The sequence below is a fragment of the Cygnus atratus genome, chromosome 1 (genome assembly GCF_013377495.2).
Source record: "Cygnus atratus isolate AKBS03 ecotype Queensland, Australia chromosome 1, CAtr_DNAZoo_HiC_assembly, whole genome shotgun sequence".
Taxonomy (NCBI): Eukaryota; Metazoa; Chordata; class Aves; order Anseriformes; family Anatidae; genus Cygnus; species Cygnus atratus.
The window spans coordinates 88,439,175-88,464,243 of record NC_066362.1 but is presented as its reverse complement, the minus strand read 5'-3'; the positions used below and the strand labels follow the sequence as shown (position 1 = coordinate 88,464,243).

The 25,069-nt window shown below is 41.0% G+C and overlaps 2 protein-coding genes across 7 annotated transcripts in view; one reads left to right on the top strand and one right to left on the bottom strand.

Moving 5' to 3' along the window:
• The window catches only part of PROS1 (protein S), a 34,546-nt gene extending 25,908 nt beyond the window's left edge, over window positions 1-8,638 (bottom strand). The window contains exons 1-4 of one of the 2 annotated variants that reach the window (XM_035540528.2): window positions 8,489-8,638; window positions 3,005-3,162; window positions 1,886-1,910; window positions 1,475-1,561 (exon numbers count right to left, since the gene is read on the bottom strand). In XM_035540528.2, coding sequence (XP_035396421.1) covers window positions 1,475-1,561; window positions 1,886-1,910; window positions 3,005-3,162; window positions 8,489-8,567 — 349 coding nt within the window. In that variant the 5' untranslated portion in view covers window positions 8,568-8,638. The remainder of the gene's footprint in view (window positions 1-1,474; window positions 1,562-1,885; window positions 1,911-3,004; window positions 3,163-8,488) is intronic. The other variant, XM_050708037.1, reaches the window with a different exon arrangement.
• An 88-nt stretch (window positions 8,639-8,726) lies between these two features.
• ARL13B (ADP ribosylation factor like GTPase 13B) overlaps window positions 8,727-25,069 on the top strand; it is a 49,627-nt gene continuing 33,284 nt past the window's right edge. Inside the window, exons 1-4 of one of the 5 annotated variants that reach the window (XM_035540623.2) lie at window positions 8,727-8,845; window positions 12,562-12,733; window positions 14,166-14,236; window positions 19,067-19,316. In XM_035540623.2, coding sequence (XP_035396516.1) covers window positions 12,675-12,733; window positions 14,166-14,236; window positions 19,067-19,316 — 380 coding nt within the window. In that variant the 5' untranslated portion in view covers window positions 8,727-8,845; window positions 12,562-12,674. Of the gene's footprint in view, window positions 8,883-12,561; window positions 12,734-14,165; window positions 14,237-19,066; window positions 19,317-25,069 lie in introns of those variants that run through there. The other 4 variants (XM_035540622.2, XM_050708040.1, XM_050708038.1 and 1 more) reach the window with 4 other exon arrangements.

Sequence of the window (25,069 nt, the reverse complement as noted above, 5' to 3'; positions counted from 1 at the left end):
TAAAATTATTTTTCAGTTCTGTTTGTACTGTTACTTTTTTCCCTTGATTTCTCCATCTTGAGATTCAAACTAGTCATTGTATTACAAGCTGTTTGTTATAATCACTTCTTTCTCATTAGGAAAATTGGATTTTTCATTTTGACAGTGTCAAAACAACTTGGATAAATAAGTTCTGAAAGACAAAACTTTTAAAATGAAAAAATGTTTGATATTCACTATCACTAAACATTTGCCTCAATGAATACACATTAAAAAAAAGTTATAGACTTAATGGGAATTTTATATCCACGGGAATTTTATATCCTGCTTTCTTGGCAGTAGTTCTTTTCCAGAAATGCTCTGCATAAAGTCCTCTGAACGCTCAGGCAAAAACACTTCACAAATTTATTCATCCTCTCTTAACTTGTCCTTTTTCCCGGTGACTGACCAATAGCAACAGACTTTTTTCTTTGATTTTGTTATGTGAACCCAAATGGAGAAATACAATGACTATCAAGTAAACTGGTTTTCATTGGGTAATATGGAAACACTGCACATTCACACAACTCTGCTAGATTCTTTCCTCCCAGGACCTTTAATGAGTGAGAAAGAGTGATGTGAATGGGAGTACATTTTAGTTTGTGACAGCAGGCACGTTGGCCAAGTGATCTGGAAAATATGTTCATCCATGACCATGTGCAGTGTCATTAAGGATTGTTTTGCCTTCTGTTGTTTTCAGTGACAAAAACAGGGTCAGATGCCTAAGGATAAGAAGCCCTCTTTGATGTATCTAGGCTGTAAAGGTTTAAGAGGTTTAGAGAGATGTTTCTCCTGTGACAAGTAGGGAATATGGTATAGATGCTTCCTGTGAATTCAATAGAAAAAACAGTTTACAGTGAAATTATGTATTGGCATAAAAACTACATATATGAGCAATATTGCACATTTCTTGCTTTGTAACCTTCTTGCCTCTGAAGTAATTGTATCTTCTAGCTACTCTTTGGATTTTTCAGCTGGTTATATTACCCACAATGTGAAGGGCTACAGTGTAACCATGGGCCAAAACAAAGTACAAAGACGAAATTTACCAGGTGGTCTCTTCCCTTAGCTGACAAAACAAGACCTACTAGACAGAAAGAGTTAGGCATGATTACTAAAGATGTGGCAGTGTACAGAGGACATACGGGGGAACACTGGTGAGCTGAGGCAGCACACTGTTCTGTGATTCTGGAAGAATTCTGCCTTCCATTTTGCAGTTAATTATGTTTCTTCTCCACTATGCTTTATAAAATTAAAACCAGTCACTTATACCTCTTACTCTGAAAACACTACCACCTAAATTTTTCGTCAGTTTCTGTTCCAGGTAATTGTGTTTGCCTGAGTTAATATTATAGAGATTTGTCTCTTTTTCTACCAGCGAGAACTACTTTCTCACCAGGCACGCGTGTTTTTAGATGTGAGTGTGTTAGGTAAAGTATCTAGCAGTAGTGCTTACCATTGACGCAAGCCCTCAGGTCAGCTGGAGAATCTGGAGTAACTGCAGTAACCCTGAAAACCCCTGCTCGATGGGAGGCAAGGCAGCCTGCAAACGTAAACCCACACACGTGATACAAATGCTCACTTAGTCTGAAATTATAACAGCTTTGCATGGCATCTTCAAAGAGTCTGTTCTCACAGCTTGAATTAGAAAACTTGTCTGGGCATATTAAGGACAGCTGATCACAGACCAACCTTCTGAGTGCCTCTGCCGGGATCTAAGCACAGTAAACTGCCAAAGAGCTACCATGCATTATCATCAGCATGGAAATCATTCAAATGGTATGGGCAGAACAACAAAACTAGTATTATCCAAATAAGAAGGCCAGTGGAATGACATACTAGAGTTGTTCAGGTTTCTTGTACTTACTTAAATATTTGGGATAAAAATACTCCTGCACAAAGAAAAGAAAAACAACGAGTAAGAAAAAACAAAGGTAGATAGAATTAACAGCAAAATACACCAGATATGTTCTAAAATAAATTTGTATTATAACTATAAAAGAAGCAAGAAAGAAGATCACTTTGACTCTTAGAATATATACCAAGTTTTCTGTATCACTATTGGTTAGGTTAGAACAGCAGATTATTTCCTAATTCGGGACTCAGTGGAGAGAAGATTCTGCACTGAATTGGACACTTTCAAAGTATCAATGAAAAGTGGCAGTGAAAATGAATTGTAAGTCAAAATGACTCTGAAAACTGTCTCTTAGAATGGAAGGATCTTGCCCAATATTACTACTGGATAGAGAGCAGTCTCCTTTATTTCCATTTTTAAACCCCCAAACAAACAAACAAATGGAGTAGATTGAACGTTTCACAAGCAATTCATTTCAAATGAAGTGAAAAGTGTTACTAAAACGCATTTTTTTTTACAGACTGATTACTGAAATTACTTAATTTTTGTACTTAAATGTTAATAAACAGTATATCCAAATACATGCAACATTATAATGGACAGAAGGACAGACCTGTTGCATAGTTTGCAAAACAAGAATTAATTTTAATCACATATATTTTGTATGTAATAACCCTTTTACAGTACAAAGCTACATAAAATATACTTAATGCTAAATAACGTGCAGTGGGAATGAACCATGGAACAGTGCCTTCCCCACTAGGAAAAAAGCTCCCAGTAATATGTTCAATCCCTTCATTAAAATGGCTGCACTGCTATGCCTTCTCTGTGTAAAATTTTAATTGAAGCCAACACGGTTTCCCCACATGGAATGCTTGCAGACAACTGTGGCCTAAAACTGGTGATCCGTAGTTGAATTTAAAATAATATCTACTCAAGTATTCTCTTTGCTCATACGGTCTTTGTTATTAATTGTGCAGGTTCTATACACAAGAAACTTTCAAGCCAGTTCTTGGTCTGCAATTTTTTCTTCTTGCTACTGTTAGCTTTACAGTGTGAATTCTATGTAATTCTAGCTTTCCCACTGCAAAGTACTACTATCTACCTCATAGATATTCATGAGATACTTACAGTTTCAGGATTATTTTCAAAGATTTCCCTTGCTTCTTCTTTATTGCATAATTCTTCAACACACTCTCTTTCTAAATTTCCCTTCTTACTCTCTTCCATAAAAGAATTTGCTCGACGTTTCCTCACCAGGAACTCGGAGGCATACCGCTGGGACAAAACTTGGTAGAAACAAAGGAGCTCTGTTATTTATTTATTTTTTAACTGCTGAAAGAAATGCTGTAAACAGGACACTTATGGGGCTCTAATACAAATAAATAAATAAATGCTTACTAATGAAGTGGCAGTTTCCTATGATATTGGAAAACATGAGCAAGAGCATTCCAGGACTCTGATTTTGGTATGTATGCTAGCTGTTTCTGACCCCCCAAAAATGCCAAGTCACCATAAAAAGTTTGTACAGTGCTATGCCTGAAGCACAGTTTAAATGTCATGTGCAGGACAATACATTTTTAACTACAGATATTGTGAAGAGAGAGATGTGACTGACTAATGGGAAAAATGCCCTTAAGCTTTTTATGTTACCTCTTTCAGTGTGACTTAGAAGTAAATTTTCTGATCCTGTTTAACTTATGTGAGACCAAAAATCTGTCCTATAAAATCAGGCTACCTGTTATATGTAATTAACATAAAGCCATTGTATTTTTCAGAACCGCAAAGAACATGGCAAGTTAAAAGGTGAGAATGATATTCTGAGAAATATCAAGGCAGAGAACCTGCAAATACATTCACGTTTTACACCGGTAAAATAGAATCCTAGTTAACTTCTGTATTTCAGATCCATTGTGTTATGTGTCATTCCTAATTTTCATGTATCTTGTTATTGCTATCGTATTGACTCTTACACAACTGGTGAAGAAATGAGTTGGGAAATTGTATGAAATAGAAAGGTGTCTGTTAGCTTCAATGTTCTTTGCAGAGCACACAATATTACAGGAACAGCAACTAAATTAGACTGCCTCATTGCTTTTATTTTTGGACTTGTGGTGCGATTAAGAGAAAAATGGATGAGCATAATTGGAAGAAGTCCAGCTCGTAGGGTTAAAGAGCATGGCTGACATGTTAACTAGAGAGCTTGGCACTTCTGCACCTGCCCTCCTTTTACCAGTTTTCATACAACGTAACCCCTCAGACCAGGGTAACTGCGAGAGGGTCACAGCACCTGCAGTGCGCACCAGACAGGGTGTACTTGCATATTCATCACCAGTCTGTGGAGATCGATTTAAGCAGACATAGTCAACTGAGAATTGTTTATGTTCATGTAATGCCTCAGACCCAGAGCACCCTTATGAGATATGCCAGCACGCAACTGTCAGGAAACAGCCTCCCAGTGAACTAACAGGAAAGAAAAACATAAAAGGTTTATTAGAAGGAGCAGCTAATGAAGTCCAAAACTTGAAGGCAGAATAGTTTTCAGGTGACAGGTATAGCTCAAAACCAAAGCACCCTACACCCTTTACTAAAGCTCTCTATCAAGTGATGACGAGAACTCTGGAGCATTTCAACACTGGATGATGACCTGAAGAAACCATTCTGTTACAGCATCCTAAAGGTATTTGATGCAGGATAAGATTGTAGTTTCAAACTGATTTATTTGCTTGGTGCATTTGACAAGACTAATCTTTATGGTAAGGCAGTAGGTAAGACCTTCTGAGGATAAGGCAGACCTCCTACAGCATACCTCTGAAGCACACCGTTATCTCAGAAAGCAACCAGCAAGATGCTCAGAAATGCAAGGAGAAGAGGTCAGCTTGTGTCCTTCCCCACTCCTCAGTATTTCAGCAGGCATCGGTCTGGAATTGGAGGATTCGTTCCTTCTGACAGACATCGTTCATCTACGTGGGAGTCTTACCGGAGAGGGGAAAGAACTGTTGGGTGAAGACTGAGCCACAAGAAAACTGCTCAGGGAAAGAAAAGGCTCACCTTACTGTCTAAGCCCCCAGTCCCAGAGGTAAATTCTTGATGCAAAAGAAAAGGCTCAAGCTTGCTGTCCTCATCTGCTGCTTCCCACTCTCACAAATTTTAAGGTATGGCGTAAGTACATCTTACAGGCTACTAACATGTTTCAAGAGACAGAGTTGGATTTTCGAGTTGTTGCTCATCCTTTACACAGCAGTTAGGAGGGGCAATGACTTGAAAACTGCTGCAGCTGTGGATTTCCTGAAACTTTTCTCTCAATCTACGAGACCACCACTAACATTGCCTGCTGCAAGACTGGCAAAAAGCATGGCAAGATCACAGGACAAGAAGGGCCCTACTGAGAACTCTTCTAAGCCCAAAGCTGCACGGGAAAGCACACCCAGAAAAGCAATTTGGTAATTTGTTTTTCACCAACTGTTGCTAGTAGCATCATTTTAATTAACTGGGGTAAGTGTCCATAGTTGTTGTTACATACAAGCAGACTAACAAGAAGGATGAAGTTAATCCATCTGTTCTAAGTAATAGGAATGACAAAAAAAAAAAGGAAAATTTTGTGTAACAGTAGTAAGGCCTGGACTGCAGTACAAAGCTCTCTTGGAAGGTCTTAAAATGCACAAGATTCAAGTAGATGTGATTATGCTGGCAGAAAAGTGCTTTCACCACTTTATGCTGTTGTGAAAGACAGAACACGCGCAAGCGTGCAAGCAGAAAAACTCTCCTGCTGACTGTGTTTACATTAGAGGTTATGACCACTGCAAGCATGCTGATGGAGCTTTGGGGCAGAGGCTCGGAGCTGAAGATGAGTCCTAATTCACAGCTGACTTTAAGCAATCTTATTTTTGACCTTTTAGCGACATCATTTTCATTTTGACATGCCTTTTCAATAAATAATGTGCAAGAAAATTCCAAGTATGATGTGCTTGGGGATGTTACACCAGCTATAACGCTACCTACCTGTTTTGAATACAGTAGAGTAATGGAAACAGATCTATTCCTCTACAACACAGCAGTTTTGCCTCCTCTTAAGCTGATTCCTTACAACTTTTGAATGTAAATAAGATATGTAACTCACTGCAAATGCCATCTTTTTATTGTAAGTGCTTCAATTCACATGCTCAGATTTAGGCTGTCTACTCAACTGGTCTTTCCCTACAGGGATAATTAATGATAGAACTTTTATTAGGGAAAAAAAACAACAAACAAAAACCCTCCTCATGGCTACTGCTGCCAGGCTGATTACAGGAAACTCCAGTCAACTTGTGCCCCTGCCAAACCAATGGTTAACCCTTAATGATCTTGGTGTATTTCATTTAAATATCACTGAAGCTTCATGGAAAACCTGACTACAGTTTCAGCTGGTGCTGTATAGTCACAGTACAGTAATTCATTATCAAACACCTTTAAAAAGAATACTCCTGATAAAGAAAAATAATGGGGCAGAGGATGAGACGGAGGGGTTCCTCACAGCTGTTTTGTAGTGTACACACAGCCAGCCATAAACCTGCACAGCTTAGAGCTGCTACCCAACACCCAAAGGCATCGCAGCCTGCTAGTGCCCTCTCACAGAAACTCTGAAGACTGAGCAAACTGAATAAAAATTAAATGGGATGCCATTCTAGATAGCGGGGTCACCTGATTCGTACAGCTGGTGTACTGCAATCAGCTCTGCAATTCCAGCAACCAGAGTCTTCTGAAATGTTCCTCAGTGACATAAGGTTTAGGTAACCAGCAAAACAAAGCCAACTGTCTGCTTATGTTTGCCTGTTCTACATCTTATCCAAAGCTTGTCCTTCACGGGATGTTGGCCCAAATACAGCTGCACTAGGTTGTATACCTGACATCAGAAGCCAACATAGTAATGGAAGATTTCCTAGCTGCAGACAACCACAAAGAAAGTGTTCTCATTTTTCCAAATCAAGTTCTTCCAACAAGGGGAGCAAAAGATACCTATTTATATGCACATAGATGCACGTATCTAGGCATGTGCAGGTATTTAGACCGTGTACTATTGAGATCTTCACTTCCGAACACTATGCAAAACATCTCCCTGGAGGAGCAGCAACGATTAGTTTCTAAACTAGTCAACTGTTTATCCTGCTTTCTAAACATTATAATAATTAACCAAGATGGCTCTTGCTCTCGGATTCTTGCAGACTAATACTCTGATCCTGCCATAGGATGTATAGCAGACATGGATTTCACACCGAGGTCTGGATATTGACTGATCTGTCCAGAGGGATCAGGCACCATTCCCGCAGATGATTGCGGGGTACAGGGATCGCAGGCAGATGGTGTGAATTAGGAGACTATCATAACACATATGTTTAGGACAACTGGTTGAAGTTCGCAAGGTTTGTATTTGAGTCTTTGATATTGCAGACTTCTTTTTTTAAAAGCTTTTTAAGGTAAAAGAAAACCAATAAGTAGCACCTGTAGGACCATAAAGGATCCCTTATTTACTTCTTCCTAACATATTAAAAGACTTTTCATAAACCTAAACACAATTAAGCTGGCCAACAGAAACATTTATTAAGCTTGTAACTCATTCTGTGCTGTTCGCTGTAGCAAGTTACTACTGAGATGAGTTTAGTTTAAAATTGATCAGCCATTTAGATGAACAAGAACAGCCCAAGTAGCTTTTTCAGATGCAATAAACCTCGAAGATTTTTGCCCCTCTTTGTCCTTCTGGGACAAAGATTTGTCCCAGATTGATTTGTCTGTTCATGATAGAAAACTGCAGATAGGCAACTTTCCTTTATGATTATTGTATGGCACAAGCTGCAGTATTAAGATTTTTTTCCCCCCATCACAGAAATCCCTGGCGTTGTTCAGAGCTGCAGATGGGAAACTGGAGTACATGAACCGCAGATATTTCACAAGGCTACGACGGCTTCTCATTTCCCACTGTTCAGAGAAAAGAAAGCTGGCAAGGTATGCAGCGGAGAAGGTAAACGGAACAGAAAGCGTTATGAAACCAGGAGAAAGGGACGTGACGAGAAAGGTTTATTTTTAGGACCCATTGGAAGCTCCCTTATAAAATGACCTCTTATCTTTCCATGCTGCTCCCTTCACAGTCCACATCCCGAGCACTCAAACAAAAGTCTGAATAGCAAACATCAGTTGTTTCTCCTGCCTGATTAATGATTAGCGAGGCGCGAGAGGAAGGGGCTGCTTTGCGCTGCGGGTCCCGGTGCCCCAGATACACGCTGCCTTGGTGCTCAGCCCAAAGGCTTGGGCGGGGACGAGCAGCACCGCGCAGAGGACCATTAGGGTTGGAGGAGACGGCCGAGACCATCAGGTCCAACCACCCCCTACCGCCAATGTCGCCCACTAAACCACGTCCCTAAGCGCCAGGTCCAACCTCTCCCTAAACACCCCCAGGGACGGTGACGCCACCACCTCCCTGGGCAACCCGTCCCAACGCCCGACTGCTCTTCCTGAGCAGAAATCTCTCCGAACTTCCAACCTGAGCGCCCCCCGGCTCCCTGAGGCCATTCCCTCTGGTCCTGTCACCGGTTACCCGCGAGCAGCGGCCGCCCCCCACCCCCGGACCCCCGCCTCACTCACAGGTCGCGGCCTCCGCCAGGGCGGCGAGCAGCGCCAGGCGGGCGAGCAGCGGCGGGCAGCGGCCGCCCCGCGGCCTCATGGCTGCGGCGGGGAGCGGGGGGCGCCGGCAGCTCCGCGGGGCCGCCCGCTGAGGGAGGGAGGGGCCGGGGGCGGGCCGCACCGTAGCCCGGACCGGCCGTTGATTGGCTGGCGCTCCGAGGGCGGAGCCGCTACTGGCCGGCTCGCCCCTCCTCCCAGCACCGCTCCCGGAGCCTTTTTGTCCCTCTCCCCGCGCCGTGAGCGGTAACCAGGGGTTACCGGGGCCTGCTTACGCGGCCCCCGAGGGGGGCGGCCCGGCACGGCCCGGCGTGACGGCAGGCACGTGACCGCGGGGGAGCCAGGGCCCGGGACGCCGGTACGGGGTGGGGGGGGGCTGAGGGGGGGCGGGCTGGGGTCCGTTGAGGTCGCCTAACGGATGGGCTGCGAACAGCCGTTACTCTGCAGCGGAGGTCTAGAGGAGGTCTTACTCCAGAGCGTTAGCAGTTAACGCAGTTATCTCATGGTTTTCTTTATCTTTGTAGTGCTTTTTTTATGCGTTCTTCCTTAAAAATTGGGTTCTTGAAGTTCTTTGTCCTGGTAATTATGCACGGTTGCTACCTGGATGTTATTCCCGTTTACCTACGGCTTTACGTGCTTCTGAGTTGGTGGGCTTGGTGGTGGTGCTTCACCTCAGCAAGCAGAAGGAGTTCAAGGTGGCAGCTTTTATACCTGACATGGTACGCGTATGTTGTCAGTGAACACACATGAACGTACTGTTTACATTTAATTTCAGAGATCAAGAGTCGTTTGCTGTTGCTAGTTCAAAAAGTGTATGGTCTACACAAAATATTGTAGCATAATATCATACATTTGCCCAGTTTGTGCGTAGCGTTGAACACCCTTGTCTCTTCCACGTGCCATGTTTTGGGGATTCTGTTTTTACTTTGACATCATTCTCCCCTCTTCGGGTTTTGTATTTAAACAAGATTCTTCTTCTGTGACGTAGTCTTTAGTTGCTCTTCTCTCTTTAGCAGGTTTTGTTCGTGAATCCTGTGTGGACGTTATGGACCCCGTCAGTGCTTTAGAGCCATTTAGTTACAGGCTGTCCAGCTTTGCAGGTTGTGAACGTGGGATGGGATTTATTCAGTGGTGACACTCAGGCATTGAAAATGTTGCATTTTTGTCAGTTAATCATTCACGGAGCTGTTACGTTTTGCTTTTCAGCAGAATTAGCTAAAAACTGGTATAGCTATGTTGTCAAGGTTAGTGTTGGTGCTTGCTTGGGGGTTTAGGCAGTGTACTGTACTGCATGTGTTTTTTCTTGTGGCTTTTTGGATTCTTCAGAGCACAGTTTTAATGCTTGGAATCATTGTAATCATCTCGGTCTTCTCCTCGGGAGCTTCTCTGTTCTTCATGCCCTAGATTTTCTCGCGGAGAAGTTATTCTCAGGTGCCCTTACACAACGCAGCATAAATTTTTAAAGAATAGCTGTTGTCTCTGTTTTAGAAGAAATCTGATCTGTTTCTGATATTGAATGATGCAGATCTGCACAAAAGCATCCTTGAATACAGCAGCTTCATAAGATCAGGAGTCCTCTGTTACTGCTTGTATAGATTATTTAAACCGTCATTGCTCAATAGGGACGAAATAAATTTGTTAGGGATAGTTCCTCAATTTTTTCTGTACTTCTTAAACCTAGATTAGGAAGATGATGACTTCAGAAAGGTATCTTTAATTATTCACTTTTCTGCTTCATTTGAACTTTACTTGGTTTGAGGCTAGTTATTTTAAATGATAAGAAGGAAACGTATTTGTTTAAAAAATGAATTTTGATAAACAAGCTTCACAAAACTTTCCATGGTAATTAAAAGTGTTACTGCTTTCAGTTAATCTGCTCATGAAGGCGAGTTAGCAGCAGGGAATATCTGTCTACATCTTGGCTACTCTGATATAAAACCAGTTGTTTGTCAGCTGAAGCTGCTGATCAGATTCTGATCTACGACGGGATGAGCCAATGAACTGAGGTGATCACACACCTTCCTTCTGCAAGGTTTGTGATAGCCTCTGGAGGAGGGTTTGGAGTGTCCTCAGTCACTGTTCCTTGACAAGCGCACAGATAAGATTCGCCTATCCTGTACGTGCGTCCACTCCCCCAGGTGTTGGTGAGAAGAGTCGATGAGCTGGGCTTAATCCATGAAGGACTAGGGAGGTGGTGTGTTGGGTGCTGAGCGCACTCGCCTGGTTCCCTGCAAAAGGCTTGTCCTGCGTTGGTTCGAGTGGTTCCTGTAACATACAATTCAAATCACTCAAATCAAAGGTTATTTTCCCCTTGTTTTTATTCTCCTTTAGGTACAGAGTGGATTTCCTCATCCTTCTACAGTATCCATCAAGTGCACCCGGATACTTAAGCAAAGACAATCCCCCAAGTGGGTTTGCCTTTTGCCAAGGGAGAAGCAACCACACTGCCCTTCCCAGCCACTAACAAGCACTGTACTGTAACATACACTGAAGTAAGGAGGCTCCGTGACCACTACAGGAGCCTGCTAATAACTGTAATGCTCTCAGATTAAAACTGTCCTTATTTTGAGCACAGTGTTGGGCACCAAGGACTGTGGTGGGTTGATCACAGCCAACAGGAAAACCCCTACCCAGCAGCTTGCTCGCTCCCCTCTTAACCTGGGATGGGGAGAAAGTGAGAAGATGTAGATGGAGATAATTACAATTTAATGGAGAAAGTAAAAGCTGCATACTTCAGCAGAGCAAAAAAAAACCAATTCATTCACTGCTTCCCATCAGCAGCCATTCCCTGTAAGGCAGGGCCTCGGCATACATCTGGCTGCTTGGGAAAACAAGCACAATGATGATGAACAACCCCCCGTCCTCCTCCTTGCCCTCAGCCATCTTGCTGAGTACAACATCGCAGCATACGGGATGTCCCTTCAGTCAGTTTGATTCAGCTGTCCTGGCTGTGTCCCCTCCCAGCTTCTCGTGCACCCGAGCCAACTTGGGGTTGGCAGAGCGAGAAAGAGAAAGCCTTGATGCTGAGCAATCACCAAAGCATTGGTGTGGTACCTGCAGTGGTTTAGCCAAAAATACAAAATGTAGCACCATACAGGCTGCTGTGAAGGAAACAAACTTCATCCCAGCCAGACCCAGTAGAGCACCCTGTCAGGGATGTAGTGGCTTTGAAATCGTGCACTAAAATTGACCAAAGCTCAGTGAAGGCCTTTACTTGAGCACACTTCTTTTGCTGTTACTTGCAGTAATACTGTTGTAGCTAAAGTAACTGAGGGTGTTTTATAGCTTTTGACTCTATGCATTTCACTGCATGATTTGTGTAAGTTTTACTGTTTCGTGCTCGTGTGTGCATGTAAAGAAATAAACATGCGCGTCGTCAAGGAGTCATTTCCTGTAGTTTATTCCACAAAGCAGCATCAGAAAGAGGAATATGTTCCCTGCTTCTTTCTTTCTCATGCTCAAAGAGTAGAAAATGGGATTGTAGAGTGACAGATGCTTGATTCTTCTATTTAATTTAGTGAAAATTATTAGTCCTTAAGTTGCCCATTCCTCCAAGTACTCTCCAGAGAGACTGGTTTCCTTGATGTGTAAAAGAAACTGACAGTGAGGGAATGTACTTAGTGGGTATGACATCCTTTGTTTGCTTTTAATGTAATGTCTTATCCTGTTATGTTCTTAGGCATCACCTGTGCTTCAAATTGGTCCTTTTTTTCTGTCAGTCAGCACAGCTGTGTGATGCGATAACTAGGCAAGCACTGGGATTTGTTTCGTAGCTTGCTGTTGTACTGCCCTAATTTGCAGGTTTCCTGACATGCGCCGGTCTCGCACTCCTATGTTTTGTGAGTACTCTGATGTTGCTGCCCAGATGCATAAAATGGGGGCAAGTGAAGTGCGAAAGGATGGAAGAGTGAAAGACACAACAAGACTGTCATGGGGCTGGCTGAAGATGGAGATGCTCTGAACAGACAAGCTGCTGCTCGGGAAACGGCTTGTCTTCGTCATGCTTTGGGTCTAACTGTTTTTGGTTTTCTTGCTAGTGGTGACAAGACAAGACCTGGGACTCTGCCGTCTCTCCAGTCTCACTGAATTGTTCTGGCCTGTCTCCATTTTTCCTGTAGCTTCTGAGGCTCTGGATGGCTAGTGAAGAGGGATGTTCAGTCTAATGGCCAATTGTTGCAACTGGTTAAAACGGTGGCAGGAGCCTGTCAGGTAAGCGTGTGAAAGCATTCATTTTCTACTTCTGTGCTGACCTTCTTCCCAAACTGTATCTCATGTCATCTCACCCGTGTTTCACTTTATTTTGTTCCTAGTATATTTTTTTAAACTTGAAGATAAAATCTGTTGTTCTTTTTTTCTCCAAGGGAGTATCAATACATGTTCTGAACTTGAAAATAAAATGTTAATCACTTTTAGTTCAGGTACTTTGTTTCTGACTGAAAGAAAGTATAAAGTTCAAAATACTGTCCTTCACACACTGTTTTCTCAAGTAGGGCATCTGGGGTAACGCTAGACTGTCTATGTAAAATTCAACCCCTTCTGTCTTTTTTTGATTTAGCTTCTGCATTTTGAGATTATGAAGCGTGGTGCATTAAAACACTGCCAGGAGTATACTGTACCCCAGTATAATTCTATTTTATTGTTATTATTTAATTACCCTAATGCTGCATTTTGTGGGCAACCTGATGATCCATTTTCACTTCCAGAATTTTACTGTCTTCATTTGTTTCTGTTACTTTTATTTTAACATCCTGCATCCTTTTCCCTCTGATTAGCAGAGATGAGCAGACTTGTGTAAGCTATACTTCACAGGTGATACTGTTATAGTTTTAAGACTGGAAATAACAATGTTTTTACTGTTCCTTCACTTAAAGGAGCATAAAGGTGAGCAAATTTCTTTGACTTGTCTGAGTATTCATGAATTGGAGGAATGATTGAGTTACATACATAAGTATATTTTTCCTGTGTTATTCTAAAATCCTATTCTAGTACAAATTCTAGCCTCTACACCACTTTGAATTTATAAAATAAATAGCACTGTTTTGTATGTTTGCAGCTTTCATTGCTCCTGCTTGAAACAAAAGCAAGATGAGTACTAGTGCCACTTAATTTATAGTGTGTTATGTTGTCTACCCAAGGTTTTTTTTATTCTGTGTAGTGTTGTTCAGCTGCACTGGTTGAGACAGAAATGAATTGCTGGTGTAAGCAAGAGCACAGATTTGACTGAGATAGAGAGTAAAATACGGGAGAATGGAAATGAAATTAAAGAAACTGCTAAAGAGACCATGACTATACCATAAAAAGTATAAAATTTACAGTACTGTGAAATTAAGCTTCAGCAGGCAAATGCAAGTTAAGAGCAAAGTCATTATCTCACGTGAAACGTTTAGTGTGATGCTAGACTTCTCATTTAATAGCTTGTTCTGCTGTTCTGTCTAATCAGATGGTCTGACACATTGAACGCCAGATATCAAGTGGCAGGCATTATTCCATTTGTGTATTTTGATACTTATTCTGTCTACTACTTAGTCATAAATTTGCCATGCATGTATTTTAAAAAAAAAGAAAGGCTTAAAATAGCTGATGTCTAGGTAGAAGAAAAAAGACTTGAAATATCTTTCTTTTTTTTTTATTCCTTATGGAGGAAGGTGACACTAATAATGGTGGGTCTTGATAATGCTGGTAAAACGGCTACAGTCCGAGGAATTCAAGGAGGTAAGCGATTAATTCAGTGATTATTTAATTAAAGCATTGAAAGAGCATAATTACTCACTTCACATCATTTTTGTCTAAAACATTACTTCATCTCTTAATTTATGTCTTCTTCCCATGTCACTTAAAGAAAATTTTGGTGATTGTGTTTTTCTTAAAGAGTTTGGTAACAAAAGCGAGCATGTCACGGCTCTACTGTGTGGAGAACTGCAGGTAAGGGGGGAAAAAAAGGGGGGTCTTAGATGGAAACATAAAGATCCTGATTTTTGATGTCTGGCAGGTCATACTAGGGTGACTTAAAAAGTATGTTCCCCCAGACCTGTGCTTTATGCTCAGGAAAAGTAGCAGAGCAAGCTCTGCTTGTTGGCCAGTGTAGGTAAGATCACGTTGAAGTAATGCGGAGTAAATCAGTGCTACTTTAACACACCAGCAGTAGTTGACAAGCAGCGTAGTTACTGCTCCACTGCATGTTTTTCCAAAGGTAGTAATATGGCATAGTGGCAAGGTGGATAATATGCAGACAACTACCTCTTAAGACATTGCACCATGCAGCCTAGAGCCATTGGTCTGCTTGGACAGTTAGTCTACAGAGTTGTTTTCAGTTATTTTGGAAATACCAGGTCAAAGCGCTCATAGTACTTTGGCGCTTATGTGGCTTGAGTTGACCACTGTATTGTTAATGAGCAAAATATAAGTTTGCAGCAAAATCTGTTCTGGATAAGGTTTCTTTCTTTGATTTCATGAGCATCATAGCATATTTTTGGACTGGAGGAACTTTTTCAGTATTTCACTAAATAGCTGAAGGAACATTGTAACTACAAGCAAGCTGTCTGTCTCTGTTGGTTGCTTAATTTAAGTGAAAGCAAGTGTTGGAAAAAATCTCAGAACTCTGTAGGCAATGTTCTAATTCACAATTAGTTTGAATCAATGCAAAGAATCAGAATATTCTGGTTAATGAAGTGTTTCACATCTCGGCATACACTAGAGAAATCAGAGGACCAAATCCTTTGCGTGTTCACAGAATCATAGAATGATTGAGGTTGGAAGGGACCTCTAGAGATCATCTAGTCCAACCTCTGCTCAGTCAGGGTCACTTAGAGGATGTTGCACAGGATCACGTCCAGACAGGTTTTCAGTCTCCAGAGGGGACTCTGCAACCTGTTCCAGTGCTCTGTCACCCTCACAGTAAGGAAGTTCTTCCTCATATTCAGATGGAACTTCCCGTGTTTCACTTTGTGCCCATTGCTACTCATCCTATTGTGGGGCACCACCAAAAAGAGTCTGGCCCTGTCATCTTTAAGCCCTGAAGATATTTATATACAATGATAAGATCCCCTTCTTAGTCTTCTCTTCTCTAGGCTAAACAGGCCCAGCTCCCTCAGCCTTTCCTCATAAGAGAGGCGCTCCAATCCCCGAATCGTCTTCGTAGCCCTCTGCTGGAATCTCTCCAGGAGCTCCAGGCTCGTACTGGGGAGCCCAGAACTGGACCCAGTACTCCAGGTGTGGCCTTGCCAGGGCTGAGTGGAGGGGGAGTATCGCCTCCCTTGACCTGCTGGCAACATTCCTCCTAACACACCCCCTGATCCCACTGGCCTTCTCAGCTACAAGGGCACATTGCTGGTTCATGGTGGACTTGTTGCCTGCCAGGACTCCCAGGTCCTTCTCTGCAGAGCTGCTTTCCAGCAGGTCAGCCCCCAGCCTGTACTGGTGCTTGGGGTTATTCCTCCCTAGGTGCAGGACCCTGTGCTTGACTTTGTTGAACTTTTTGAGGTTCCCCTCTGCCCAACTCTCCGGGTCCCTCTGAATGGCAGCACAGCCTTCTGGTCTGTCAGCCACTCCTCCCAGTGTTGTATCATCAGCAAACTTGCTGAGGGTGCACTCTGTCTCTTCTTCCAGGTCTTTGAGTAAGTTGAACAGGACCAGAGCCAGTACTGACCCCCGGGGACACCTAGCTACAGGCCTCCAACTAGACCCTGTGCCGATGGCCACAGCCCTCTGAGCTCTGCCATCCATCCAGTTCTCCATCTACGTCACTGATCACTCACCTAACCCACACTTCCTGTTCTTACCTATGAGGATGTCATGGGAGATGGTATCAAAAGCCTTGCTGAAGTCAAGGTAGACAACATCCACTGCTCTCCCCTCCTCTATCCAGCCAGTAATTCCATTGTAGAAGGCTATCAGATTGGTTAAGCATGATTTCCTCTTGGTAAATCCCTGCTGACTCCTTCTCATCACTTTCTTCTCCACCTCTCCGCTTAGAGATGACATCTAGAATGAGCAGTTCCATCACCTTTCCGGGGATGGAGGTGAGGCTGACTGCCTTGTAGTTTCCAGGGTCCTCCTTCCTGCCCTTTCTGAAGACCAACGTGACATACACTTTCTTCCAGTCCTCGCATACCTCCCCTGTTCTCCATGACCTTCTGAAAATGATGGAGAGTAGCTTAGCAATAACATCCACTAGGTGCCCCAGCACTCATGGGTGTATCCCATCTGGGCCCATGGATTTGCATGTATCAAGTTTGCTTAAGAGATCTCTAATCCTATCCTCCTTAGGCAAGGGAAAGTCTTCCTTTCTGTTGTGTGTGCAGAAGTAGCTTTCTGGTGACTGCACAGCAAATGTGCACATATCAGTAAGCTTTATATAAAATCAACATCATACGCATGTATAACTAGGAAAAGGTTCCAAAAAAGGAAATTGTGTGTGTATAACATATAAGCAATGGCTCTCGTGATACGTTTTATATCGTTACTTGTCTCTAGAATAGCACTAGCAGTTTTCTAGGGACCTATCTGGCTAAGAGACCACTTGATTTTGGAGGGTACTTTGTGTTGTCCAGTAACACTTGCAAGCAGGATATAATCTGAGATAAAACTTGTGCTTATGAGAACAAATATTTTCTAAGTTATTTTTCCTTTTGCGATTGGCTTTCTAAATAACTTTCATCTTGTTTACATAGGAGACTACCAAGTAGTGTTTTGACAGACTCAGAGGCTCCATGTCGGCTTTCTGTTTATGCTTGTTATGCAAGCTCACTGACTTGCTAAAGTGTGAAAAAAAAGTTAGGAACATAAATGAGAAGTTATTCCTGAATCTTTGCTCTGAAAACATGAGTACTTCATTATTTCATCTTCCATTCTGTTTCAAGATCAACTTTAATACCTTTATCAGAGAAAAGTGACTATTATTTCTGAAAGTAAATTTGTTTATTGGAAGAAAAAAAAAAAAAAAGAGATGGATGCTTGTGAAGAGGAACTCTTGGAAAGGATACTTCTGACTTCTGTGCCTGTTTCCCAAGGCTTGAATACTATTTGCCTTAGAAAGCAATTTTTTTGTCGTTAACAGGGTTTGCAGAAATTAGAACCTTCACTTAGTTTTCAGGGTTGATTCAAAATATATATACATGTTCTTTTTTTTTGCCTGTGCAAGTCATGCAGCATATGGGAGGAGGTGACAGTTGCAATTGGTGGGTTTTAGTAGAAGCCTGTTGCAAATGTATTTCTGTTCTTAGGACTCTTAAACCTGGACAAATTAACATAACCTTCAAAGTTGTATTTGCCAAAATGGGTCTACAGCTTATACAGCAGATGCTGGTTTTTTTACATGAAGACTTTATTACTGGAGACCTTGCAGTACAACAGGACTACATGTTTCAGTGATATTACCTTAATTTCAGTACCATCAGTAACATTCACCCTTAACAAGCTCTCATGCTCTTATTTGCCTGTACAAGAGAACATTATAGCTGGCTGTCCAAACTACTTCTCAAAACAGAGTTTGAGGTTTGGAGTTGGAATTTGTCACAAACAGGTGTCCCCTTTCTGTAGCTGGAGTCTTGGCTTATGCTGCTCTGGCAGGGGGCTGTTCTGGATCCCCATCTTGGGTGTGACAAGGATTTCTCTCTCTCAGAAAAGGAATGTGGGAGCAGCAGGCTGGTAGTAATTTAGCTTCTGTGCTGCTCTTCAGGTTGCTCTGTGCTGTTGACCATGACTTTGCTTCTTCCTCTCAACAAGCTGAATTTTACGTCTGTTTTTTCCCACCTTCTGCTACCAAGCTACATAAGACAGTTGCAGAAATCCAATTAACTCACCCCTGAAGAGTCAGCTTAGTGGTGTGAGGCAAGTGTAGGCTTTCTTTGCAGTTGAGGGAGACAGCAAGTAAAAGTGCTACATATAAAGCTATAGCTTTTTAGCATATTGCGTGGCAAACTCAAAAAACGTAAAATAACAAAAAAAAGCCAAACTACCCTTGAATAAAGGGAATGAACTAATTGATGCTTAAGGAGAACCTGGCTTCATGCTCTTTAAAGGCTGATCAGGCAGCTGCTTTATCTCAGCCCTTGATTTGAGCTTTTGAAGCCATTTTGGCAATCATGAGGGATAAAGAAGAAATCTGGCAGAACACAAGGCTTCCCAGTTCATAATACATTAACTGTTTTGTTTTGCTTCTCAAATTTGGATTAATACCATACAAATGCTATATAACTGTTCAGAAGGGAGCACCTAGGGTAAGGTTGTGTGTAAAAGTAAAAACTACAATTCGTTTTAACTGTGGTGTTAAATATTAAAAATTGCCTTTTTTGCTATTTTTTTTTCTGGTGCTAAATCAATGTAAAATAATTGGTTGAGAGTAATGTGTTAATTTGAAATTATCTTAGGAAAAGGAAAATATTAATGTAAAATATGTGGTTAGCAACATGGTGTCACTTAACAGTGAGGATTTGCTCCATGTGTTCAGAATACAGATTTTGCTACAGAAATCAAAATGTAAAATCCTCTTTAAATAGCTAAGGCAACTGTTTACTAAAGGCTTTCTCCTTTGATCTCTAACAGAGTCTCCTGAAGACGTAGCGCCAACGGTTGGGTTTTCGAAGATTGACCTGAAACAGGGACGCTTTGAAGTCACCATCTTTGATTTAGGAGGTGGAAAACGAATTAGGAACATTTGGAGAAATTACTATGCTGAGTCTTACGGTGTAATATTTGTCGTGGATTCCAGTGACATTGCAAGAATGGAAGAAACAAAGCAAGCCATGACAGAAGTTTTAAACAGCCCTAAGATATCAGGGAAACCCGTGTTAGTGTAAGTATTATCTACAAAGGCTCAAATTATCATTAGAATAATATTGATTAATTTTTGACCTTGGGTATACCTTCCAAAGAAGTAGTTGTGTATCGTATCGACATAATGTACACTGATAGTAGTGTTGTTTTAACACTGACCAATGCTACAGTTAGTTTTATGATCTTACCAAAGTGTTTGTGCCATCTTAATATTATAGCAGTTAAAAAAAAAAACCTTTTCTTTCTTTCTTTCTTCTCTTCATTTTCGCCTTCCCTCTCGAGTTGTACATGGTGACATGCTAAATTGATTCACTGCATCTGACATTAGATTTTTTTTTTTTATTTAGCCTTTTATTAGATCTTTATATCTGTTTCTCGTCTCTTTCAGTAGCAGTGGAAAAATCCATAAGATTTGTTTAAACTCTTTCAGATTTTAGTATTACTTCATATGATAGGGCAGGTTAAAGGCTGTGCAAGTCTGACATGGTGACTTCTTGTAAAAACGTTGTTACTGTTTAGGCCTAGATCAATTCCATAAATTGTAAATGATTGTTTATATTCTGCAATATCAGTAAACATAAAAATGTCTTGTTCACCTAACACACGGTGGTGCTGCTGATGCACGATCAGCAAAATCTTGTTAAAGGAAGCTTACCTCAGTAGTACTTGGCATTTGTTTCGCTTCAGTGCATGTGTTTTAAAAAAAACAAGTTTCAAAGGTCTGGAAATTCCTACACAGAACAGATAAAAACTAATCAATTTCTCTACTTAAAAACTAAGTTTTGTAAAACACTGTAACAGTTTTGTTAAATTCAGCAATGGGAAAAAAAAGAGAACAAACGCCATTTTAAAGTTACAAAATAAGCTATGAAAGTTGAAAATGGTTTCTCAGGACAGTATCTTTGGTGGGTGTAAGAACTCCATAATTCAGTGATTATACAACATCTCCGTAGTATCATAAAGCATCTGTGCTTAAAGCTAAGAAGAGATGCCGTTTACTTTTAAGGCGTAGTGATTCTCTGGTGGTTTGAGAGTGAAGCTGGCTAATCCATTTTGATGAAACAGAGTGTATAGTTCAACAAGCTAATAGTGTACGTGTTGAAAAATGGATTAGATTTTAAATTCCATTTCTGTCTGAATGTTTGTGGTATAGGAAAGGCAATAAAACCATTTTAATGCAGCTAGTTTAACTCAGATATGTTCTTCTGAAAATAAACCTGTGACAGTTGACGACTGTGCAGTGTTTCAAAATAAATGTAACTTTATTTTTTCGTATAAATCTTTGTCCTAATCCTGTAACAGAGCTGATGTGGGTGGTTGGCTGTATCTGCACAGAGCCCACATGCCTCCCTGGGACTTGATTCTGGTTTTTGATCCATGTCAGTAGCTAATCAGAAGGCAGAGTCTATTAACTGAGTCTAATAGTAACTAAACTAAGTTTGTTAATGTTATTGCCTTCTAGCTGATTGACCCTCAAGCCTTTGAACAGAATTTGCTCTGGCAGTGTCCCAGCTCTGTGAAGATAAATGGTAGTTCATTGTCTTATGATCCCTGTACATGCCTGCATCTTGAGTTGCAAATTCTTTTCTGTATTGTCTGTGTTTTTTGTTCAGTGTCTGCTCATGGCATAGTGATGCTGCTCAGATAAGCAAATTTAGATGTTATGCAATGGGTAAAATATATGCTGAATCATGAAGTTTATTTATGTAAATATATCTCCTTTTTAACTTGAAAATTTTAAAAAGGAAATAATGTAACCTAATTTAGATAAAAGATTTTTTTTTTTACCATGTAAAAAGTATCTGTCACTGCAGGGTCTGGTTCATTAGGGTAAAAAGGTATCTGATAACAACATTGCATAAAACTATTCTCCAGGCATTCTTAAGCCGCTGCTATGTGATAGTAGATTTTTCCACTGCTCTACATATTCACTCATAGCTCTGTATATTCATTTTCAAGATGTACTCATCTGCACTGTAGAATTACTAAAAAAAAAAAAAAAAAAAAAGGCAACAATAACAAAAAAGGATCAAAGTTCAGGTACCTTTACATGGGAAACATTTAATGGTCATCAGGATAGGCTTGGGAGTGTTCAACGAAGTCCTTCACTAAAGTAGAGTAATTAAACTTTCTTTTCCCCTTTTTGAACAGTGCAGTAATCATGTGGTTTGTCTACACAGAGATGTAGTTGTTCGCTCCTTCCCCTTTCCTCCCACCCTTCTCTCCCCCGACCTTTTGTTTCTCGGGTGCTGGCACTACAATGAGCTGAGTGTGGTAGCTGACTTGCTCGTTCCTTCTCAGAGGGAAACAGCTGCATGTCTCCCCACTCCTGAGCAGGGATGTGTGTCGAACTCTAGTTTACCCAGGTAGTAAGGGTGCGGAGTACACCAGCTCCTACTAATCAAGACAGGTCTCCAGTGCTGCATCACCACGTCCCAAGGCCAGAGGGATGTCACCTGCAGCCCATGAGAGATTGGGGTCAAGCACTGTGTAGCGTGGATGTGAGCAGTCCTCTCCAGAAAGGGATCCCCAAAAGCTTTTCGCTCCAAGCAGCACATGCAGGAGCCACTCCATGCCATTCACTTCATCCAGGGGCCACAGCTGGTGCTGTCCCAAAAGACAACGTAGTTATAACTAAGCAGCTAGGCGAGCATCTAAGATGGGTGGGTATTTGGAAGAAGGGAGTGTGTGGGGGGGAAAGGTGGTAAAGGTGGTAGAAGAATTCTGAATATTTTGTCTAATAATTTTTGAATATTTTAGGACCGCGCTGTGTGCAATGAAAATGTTTAAACCTTAATGTGCAGGGAGGTGTGCAACTGGGGCCCACATTTTTTTCTTGAAATACATGAAAAGTTGTATCCACAAAAAATACTTTAAAATCGAGTAGAAGAGTAGGACCTTGAAAAATACATGTTTTTATTCTAAAAAGCCAGTTTTTCCTAAAGCTATTTTTTTAATGCTAGCTTTTTCCAGTAAATAACTTCCTATTCCGTCTTTGAATATTGGAATACTTTATTCTAATTTGTTTTATATCAGAACAAACAACCATCCTTTCTGACAAGTGCTGGGAATTTATGGCAAGTTATGGCACCATATATAGTCTTAGATGTCTGTGAGTAGTGCTAGCAAGCCACCACTATGAACCACTGTTGGGTAGAAGAGTCTTGTTGTTTGATGAAGAACAAGATCCATTATTAGAGAGTTTGGGGTGCGATCTTTGTTACAGAGTGAAGCAGAGTTGGAGTCATTGGCCCATTCCACCTCTTGCTGTGTTTCTCCCATCCCAACCAACTGCATTATGGCATGCCCGAATCCCTAATAGTACACCTGTGTAGGTGGCAGCGCTGCTCTTTGCCAGAAGACAACACACTGCTGACAGAAGAAGGGTGAAGGAGGAGACGGCTCTTGCTCCTCATCCCTCCCTGTTCTAGGGATGCACAGCAATCCTGATGCAGGGAGAAGTGGAGACCCAGGAAGAGAATGCACTAAATTGTGCAGTGTGGGCATAAAACTGGTACTTGATGCTCTGTATTATAGTACTGTGGGGATGTAAGAGTTCTAATACTGTTCAGTGCGATACTTGCATCACATTGCACTGGGACAGTGGCATCTTATTATCTATCAGTGTGTCACAATGTAACTTTAAGACCATTTTCCTAAAATGCTGATGGCTGTTATTGACTAAAAAAGGCTGTTATTGACTGTTGGTACAAATTTCTTGAAGACATTAAACTTGGTGTTTAGCTTTTTTTTTTTTTTTTTTACTGTACACTGTTACTACTTTAATTTGTTTGCTTATGTAGGGTTTTTAAAATATTCAGGTGCTTATATAGTTAATCAGTCCAGTAAGCATGGGGAAATTGACTTGCAGAGAGTAAGACCTGGTGGTTCTTGAGCTCATGGGTCAGTTCTGCTGTCAGTGTCCTCAAGATTTATATAGGTCTGCAAGATTTTCTTCTTTTAAAACTTTATCCTGCATTTTATCAGAAAGGATCACCTGTATTTAATAGTATGAATACAAATACTGTTGAAGTATTTGAAATAAACATACAAGAGGCAATACTGAACTCCATGTGTGGATGTTCTTATATTAGGGAGATCGCTGGGCAGGTTTTTTTTAAGTAGAAAGCTACTTTCTACCTTCTATTTAGGTGATAGAGGGATTATAATCTTCAATATTTCACATTTCTTATTGGAATTATAGCCTCTCTGCTTCAGTTTCTATTTGTCAGTTACACATAACTGTGTAACTATTGGAGGAAAAAAAAACACTGGAAAGTTCATTTTAATGATTACTTCAGCCTACATAATTTCAGCTCTTAATCATTCTGGATATTCAATATCAATTTCTCATGATGTCAGTGTAATAATAGAACCTTGTGTTTAAAAAAAAAAAAAAAACACAACAAACTGCTCAAGTCTTGATGTCTTTCTTCTTGAAGATTCTTCAGCATGTTACTTAGATTTGTTTTGCAGTTTTCTAACAATATAAAGCTGAAAACTACTTGAATTATTTACTTGCGTATGCCTAGGCAGTTGTCTTCCTGAGTATTACTGAAGATTGAATTTTCTTTCAGGATTTAATGTATGGCTTACATTTATTTGAAATAACTATTGTCTGTTTGTCTGGTTAGACATCTTTGTCGTGTGAAAAGGAAGGGCTAGCCCAGAAACACATTTCTCTCACAGATAAGGATGCTTGTGTGGACACTTCTGCCATGGGGGACGCTGTGTCAGCAGGTGGTGTTTGTTGTGTTTTGGTCTTTGCTTCTGTCAACTGTGCGTGAGATAATCCTTCACAGAACTACAGTAATGCCTTCTGTTTTAAGGGCTGGGTAGGGAAAGATGGCTGCTACGTACCTTGTTTTCTAAAAGTAAGAACGGGAATGGGAGATGGGGTGGTGTTTCTGTGTATGCATACACATATGCATATGTGTGTTTGTATTTGTGTGTATATATATACACGTGTGTGTGTGTGAAAGAGCATGTTGGCCATAGCAAATTTTTCCCTGTATTGATTATGGGCTTGATTCTACTCTGCCTTTGGAACAAAAATGTGGCTCCATAAATGCAGCAGTTAGGGGAGATTATTTAATGGAATAGTATCAGTGGTGTCATTATCAGGTTTTATTTTTTTTTCTACTGTGTAAATCATCTTTTTTCACTTTAAAGTTCAGACCTCTGGTTGCACTTTAACAGTTAATCTCAGCAGTGATATTAAGCTGGGATGGAACAAATCCACGTATTTCTAAATCTAGCAATGTGAAAATAAGTTGGTAGTCCCTTGTGATAGATTAATTGCATCTGGTGGGGAAAAAAATCAAAGGCATCTAGCCCAGTTAGTGTATTGCAGAATTGCAGCGCAATTTGGTCTGAGTGTATCCAGATATAGTGGTATTGATTGTCTTTGCACAGTATAAAGAAATGTATTTAGAAATACATTCCTGTGGTGGTTTTTGTTTTTTGAAATAACTTTTTCATGTCAGTTACACTGTTATTTTCCATTTAGAATTGCATTAGAGCACTATTTCTCATTCAGTTCCCAAAGGGGTTGTGTACAGGGCAGATGGCACTCACTGGGACAAGCAAAAATAGTCTCCATCTACTTGTTTCTCTTCTCTGCAGAAATAACTGCTGCTATAAAATAAAGCAGTGGTGTGCTTCCTGTCTTGCTAATTCAGCCATTTCATAGGAACATCTAAGTTATCTTCAGGGACTGGTTGAGTCAATGTCTAGCTGTTCTTAGCTCTTTCCCACATCTTGTAGCTCCTA